General features: G+C 48.0%; 1 protein-coding gene across 1 annotated transcript; it reads left to right on the top strand.

Annotated features, from left to right (window-relative positions):
- Positions 1 to 268: 268 nt before the first annotated feature.
- Positions 269 to 5,556, top strand: LOC128309814 (uncharacterized). The gene is made up of 10 exons (XM_053046292.1): positions 269 to 366; positions 437 to 650; positions 740 to 876; positions 1,001 to 1,042; positions 1,160 to 1,753; positions 2,054 to 2,868; positions 2,928 to 3,258; positions 3,576 to 3,647; positions 3,749 to 4,228; positions 4,390 to 5,556. Exons 1-10 carry the CDS (start codon positions 270 to 272, stop codon positions 4,992 to 4,994), a joined length of 3,387 nt encoding a protein of 1,128 aa, XP_052902252.1. The 5' UTR covers position 269; the 3' UTR covers positions 4,995 to 5,556.
- Positions 5,557 to 6,102: the final 546 nt, after the last annotated feature.

The following is a 6,102-nucleotide window of genomic DNA, read 5'->3' as shown; positions in this document are numbered from 1 at the left end:
GGTTTGTTTTAATAATCATTTACTCGTAATTTAACAATTAAAATACGAGTTTAAAGAAATATCAATTGCATCGGCTCAACGTTTCAAGTAAAAAAGATGGCTTAATGTTTGAACATAACCGTTTCAATTGCAGATCCATCTCAGTTTGGAGATTTGACCATGTTTAGATGGGATTTTTTATAATCTGACAAATAATGCATTAATCTTTGTATTAAACTATATGGACGAACAATAATTTTTTTCGGTTTCTACCTTGATTACAGATGGTAATGGTCCTTGCCACCGTAATTAGCGCTGAGCAAGAAGTTATAGTGGCGATTGATGAACCCGGCAAAACCCAATATCATGAAGCAAACTTCAATACAAGTAAGTAGGAATTGAAAGTGGACTCGAATGATCTCGAGATATTCACTTATTGTGTTTCATTCTACCGCAGGTTCATATCAGTATGGTTACGAGGTAGGACCGAACGGACAATTTCATCACGAAACGCGCGGTCCTGACGGTGTGACTTACGGTTGCTATGGGTATATTGATCCCAACGGACAGTTGCGTGTAACACACTACGTGGCGGATACACACGGCTACCGGGTGGTGGAACCTAATCGACCCGTCGAAATTTTCGTCGATGCTCCCACACAGTACAGCAAGTAAGTGTTGTCGATTCGGTTACGACAAATGGTTTTCGAACAGTGGAATAGTTTTCAATCATCCTGCATTGTTCCACTTTCCTTTGTAGTTCGATTTCGGAAGATGAACCACAGGAAAGACGGCGGGGAGTGTTGCGCCCGTGGACGGAGCTGTATCTTCCCAAGGGATGTGGCATGTTTCCGGGCGGAATGCGTCCGGATGGATCAGGTGGTAGCACACCGACGGGTAAGTATGTTAGAAGTGGTTTAGTTTTATTGATGCAATGAACCACGGCAGGTTTAGTATCACGAAATAGCAAGCACATAGTCATAGCACAATGTATACTTTTGTTCTGCACAAATTTCTGTAGCACCAACAAATCCAAGCACCGGTGGCAGTGGCAGTTCACAAGGTATAATGGTTTTTAAAATAATTGATCACACTGTATTCTAGATATTTACGTAAACTGACTGTATTATAGGAAATAAACCATCCCAGGGTCAAGGCCAAAATCAAGGCCAGGGTCAAGGTCAGGGTCAAGGTCAGAGTCAAGGTCAGGGACAAGGACAAGGTCAAAATCAGAATCAAGGACAAGGGCAGGGGCAAGGGCAGGGGCAATGGCAAGGCCAAGGGCAGGGACAGGGACAGGGACAGGGACAGGGACAGGGACAGGGACAGGGACAGGGACAGGGACAGGGACAGGGACAGGGACAGGGACAGGGACAGGGACAGGGACAGGGACAAGGACAGGGACAGGGACAGGGACAGGGACAAGGGCAGGGACAGGGACAAGGGCAGGGACAGGGACAGGGACAATGGCAGGGACAAGGACAGGGACAAGGACAGGGACAAGGACAGGGACAAGGACAGGGACAGGGACAGGGACAATGGCAGGGACAAGGACAGGGACAAGGACAGGGACAAGGACAGGGACAAGGACAGGGACAAGGACAGGGACAATGGCAGGGGCAAGGTCAGGGGCAAGGTCAGGGGCAAGGTCAAGGACAAGCACAGGGGCAAGGGCAAAACCAGTGGCAAGGGCAGGGACAAAACCAAGGACAAGGACAATGGCAAGGTCAAGGCCAGGGTCAAGGCCAGGGTCAAGGCCAGGGTCAAGGCCAGGGTCAAGGCCAGGGTCAAGGACAAGGTCAAGGATCTGGTTCCGGGCAAGGGCAAGGACAAAATCAGGGCCAATGGCAAGGACAGGGACAACGCCCAGGACAAGGTCAATCTCAAGGACAAGGTCAAGGGCAAGGTCAACGACCAGGGCAAGGACAGACACAAGGTCAAGGACAAGGGCAAGGACAGGGGCAAGGACAAGGGCAAGGGCAGGGGCAACGTCCAGGACAATCCCAAGGACAAGGACAAATACAAGGCCAAGGCCAAGGACAACGTCCAGGTCAAAATCAAGGACAAGTTCAAGGACAAGGACAGGGTCAGTGGCAAGGGCAAGGACAACGTCCAGGCCAAAGTCAAGGGCAAGGACAACAACAAGGTCAAGGCCAAGGACAACAACAAGGTCAAGGCCAAGGACAACAACAGGGTCAAGGTCAAGGGCAACAACAGGGTCAAGGTCAAGGGCAACAACAGGGCCAAGGCCAAGGACAACAACAGGGTCAAGGCCAAGGACAAGGGCATGGGCAGGGTCAGCATCAGGGGCAACATCAGGGTTCACATCAAGGACCCATAAGCTCTGGGCAACATCAGGGTCAACATCAAGGTAGTCATCAAGGCTCTAGTGGTGGACATCAAGGACAACATCAAGGATCACATCAAGGTCCTATTAGCTCCGGACAACATCAGGGTCAGCATCAAGGCAGCCATCAGGGCTCTAGTGGAGAGCATCAAGGCCAACACCAAGGATCGCATCAAGGTCCTATTAGCTCCGGACAACATCAGGGTCAGCATCAAGGCAGCCATCAGGGCTCTAGTGGAGAGCATCAAGGCCAACACCAAGGATCGCATCAAGGTCCTGTCAGTTCTGGACAGCATCAAGGACAACATCAAGGTAATCATCAAGGCCTTCATGGTGGGGAACATCAAGGCCAGCATCAAGGGTCACATGAGGGTCCGATCAGTTCCGGTCAGCATCAGGGTCAACATCAAGGAAGCCATCAAGGCTCCAGTGGAGAGCATCAAGGGCAACATCAAGGATCACATCAAGGACCTATTAGTTCCGGACAACACCAGGGACAACATCAGGGAAGTCACCAAGGAATACACAGCGGCCAGAATCAGGTATGGGATAAGCAATAAGGGAAAGGAGGGTTCTATATTCAAACAAACGTATCGTTCAGGGAGAGCATCAGCATCAACATCAGGGTCCGGTAGTAGACAATCAGCATCAGACCAGCCATCAAGGAAGTCATCAAGGCTTATCGCAAGGAGAGTTCCAGGGTCAACATCAAGGGCAACATCAAAAACCGATCAGTGGTAACAAGGAAGAGCACAATTTACAGGTGCAAGTATCTTGGGGACAAGGTCAGCAAGGTCAATCCCAAGGCCAGCAAGGTCAAACCCAAGGCCAGTCTCAAGGACAGCAAGGCCAAACTCAAGGCCAATCTCAAGGCCAATCTCAAGGACAGCAAGGACAATCTCAGGGGCAAGGACAACGTCCACCACATGGAGGTAAAGTGTGTTACACCCGGAAGGATGATCCTTCACTTACAACGTATAGTTTCTATTCAACAAAATTTAATATGAAATACATTTTAATGCTCGGTGGTAGTTGTAGAGTCATAATGGAAAATTTGAATATTACCTATATACCTTATTCTAATGATGTTGTGACTAATCAAACACAAACATTTTACACGTTTTCTTAAACGATCGCCACACGACAACATCACGACAACATAAACACATTCACCCACGCACTTGCATTCCGATATGCACACCAACACTGATCAACAAACATGCACATCACACGCACCGCACACATCCAGTACACATTGGGATTGGGTTTAAGCCGGGCAATGGGGGACTACAGACATCGCTGGGCCTGGGTGGATCGCACGGTAAATACCTGCCGATGAGTATACTGCATCACGCATGTGCTGCGCTACTTACCACAACTAACGAATGAACTTTCATCGATCGATTCACGATCCGATGGCAGGTGGCATATCTTTAGGGGCTGGTATATCAACGGCCGGCATTAGTGGCACGGCGAGTTCTTCCCATACCGGACCGAACCATAGTGTGGCGGGCACAATCGGCGGTTCCATAGGTTCGACGAGCGGCGTGCAGGCGACTGCAGGTGCGAACGCATCCGCCTCCATCCTGGGTGCGACGATTGATCATACGCACACGTCAAACGTCACGGTGACAGGAGAGGGCGTACAGGTGTCGCACAGTGGCCAGAACATGATCGACACGCAGCAGGTGACTGTAGCAGGAACCGTCGGTGTATCGGTTGGCGTCGAAGCAGGTTTGATAGATACCTCTCTTAATCATACCGGGCACGTTTCGGTCGGTGGTATCGACGTAAGTAGCGCCACGACGGTTGGCGCAGGAATCGAGGCTAATCACACAGCGGTCGGAGTAGGTGCACAGCTAACGCACAACGCCAGTATTTCGATTCCATCCGTCGTTCCAGGTAGTATGCCACTCTGACTTACACCATCTTTTTTGCATCCGAAATGTTTGCCTGGTGTTGGTGTAGGGTAGGATGTAAGGGTGTAGGAAATAGTAGTGCATGTAAAATTTCCGCTCAAAACTGTCCGTACAGGTATTGACGGTTTTGTTGTATTCCCACAGAACCAACAACCGTGCCGCCTCCAGAAGAAATGCAGCCTACGCCCGTTCCGGGATCACCCGGTACTGCAATTGGCGTGTATCCACCGACGAAGCCGATCGATACTAGCTCACCGCCTGCCTCATCGTCATCCTCATCCTCGCCACCACCATCGTCACCTTCATCTCCGCCATCGTCATCCGGTGGTGACAACAATGCTCCGCCTCCGAATTATCAGATAGCCGTATCGCAGTATCCGTACTTCTTCGTTCCTTATCCTTATCCTCCACCGAATGTGCCCCAGGCACCCTGCAACTGCCCGGCCGACCAGCAAAATCAACCGGGTCAACAGCAACCGGCCGGTTACTTGGGCTTCATACCGGTACTCTATATCCCGAACTGTCACGCTCAGAAGAGTGGTTTGCCGGCGAACTTCAATTGGCCGGCACCACCGCCACCGGAAGGATTCGGTCGGTCACTGGACGAACTACCAGCGCAAAGGTTGTTCCAAAAACCGGACGGAAGCTGGGTGCTGCAGCGTGCACGCAATCGCTCGCGTCGACTTCGTGTCCGTCGTCCGGCTGCTAGGCGATTTTATACCGGGCAGGAGAATCCTGGCAAGAAGTAAATTCGAGCGAACGAGCGGTTAGTGGCACATGCCGTGAAGCTACGGGAAACAGTATGCGTGAAAAAATACTCATTTAATATTTAGTTTCATCTGGTTTAGTACATTACACTCACTTCATAAAGACAGGATAGTGGCTAAAAGAAACAGTGACTTATCGAACGACGTAATGGACGTGACTGTATTGGACTGTGTAGTACTGACCGTATGCCGGTAGTGAAGATATTTATAGACAGGGTTTCGTTTAAGGATGCATTCCTTTTCCTCTTGCCACTGTGATTAGATTTATTCATCAAACAATTCGAAAAGCATGCACATAAAAGCATAATTGAACAACAAAGGTTGTTGTAACGATGTTCTCCGGCGGATATCTAAAAGAAAAACAGAATTAATGCTTGCCGTGTTGAGTCACGTGGTGCGAGAAGAACGGATCGTGGCTCAGTAACAGACAAGGAAAAGACTAAAAGCAGCCCCAGGAGCAGTTTGGTGCAAAACGCATAGTAAAATCGGTTTCCTCATGATTGCAGATTATCGTAACTTATTTAAGTAGCAAGAGATGATACGATCGGCACAAATAAATAAAATTTATTCGATGCAATATTGAAGACTTTTCGTTTTATGCTTTTCTGCTGGCATAGTTTTAAAAAACTGGGGTTTTGTTGAAATAATCTTGTAAAGAAGCAAGTGCCTCATGGTATTTGGATCAATTCATAAATACCTTCAAATGCATTAATAAGGGAAAATTGTAGGGCATCAATTACTTGAAAGGGCCTTTTTTAATGGTTAGTCTGTTTTAATATCTATAATTACCTGTACTTTGTTGCAAAAGTTCGGAAATTTTATTTATTCAAGATTGTGAAGCGTCGAAATTAGTTTGCTCATCACTGTAGTGTAATGCGGTTTGCATATCTTCAGGCGCTTTTTAATATTCCGTCCCCCAGATACTGATTCATTTATCAGATAGTAATTTAATTACAGATAAATGTCGTGTTTTGTTAAAACTTTCATGTGCACTTGATGTACTGAATGTTATTATTTTGCAAAAGCAATGAATTATGATGAGAGTCGAGTCTTTTTTATAATTTATATTCTACATTCGAGTCCATAGCAC

Source organism: Anopheles moucheti, chromosome 2 (genome assembly GCF_943734755.1).
Source record: "Anopheles moucheti chromosome 2, idAnoMoucSN_F20_07, whole genome shotgun sequence".
NCBI lineage: Eukaryota > Metazoa > Arthropoda > Insecta > Diptera > Culicidae > Anopheles > Anopheles moucheti.
The sequence above is the reverse complement of the archived record's forward strand: the minus strand, read 5'-3'. Positions and strand labels throughout refer to the sequence as shown.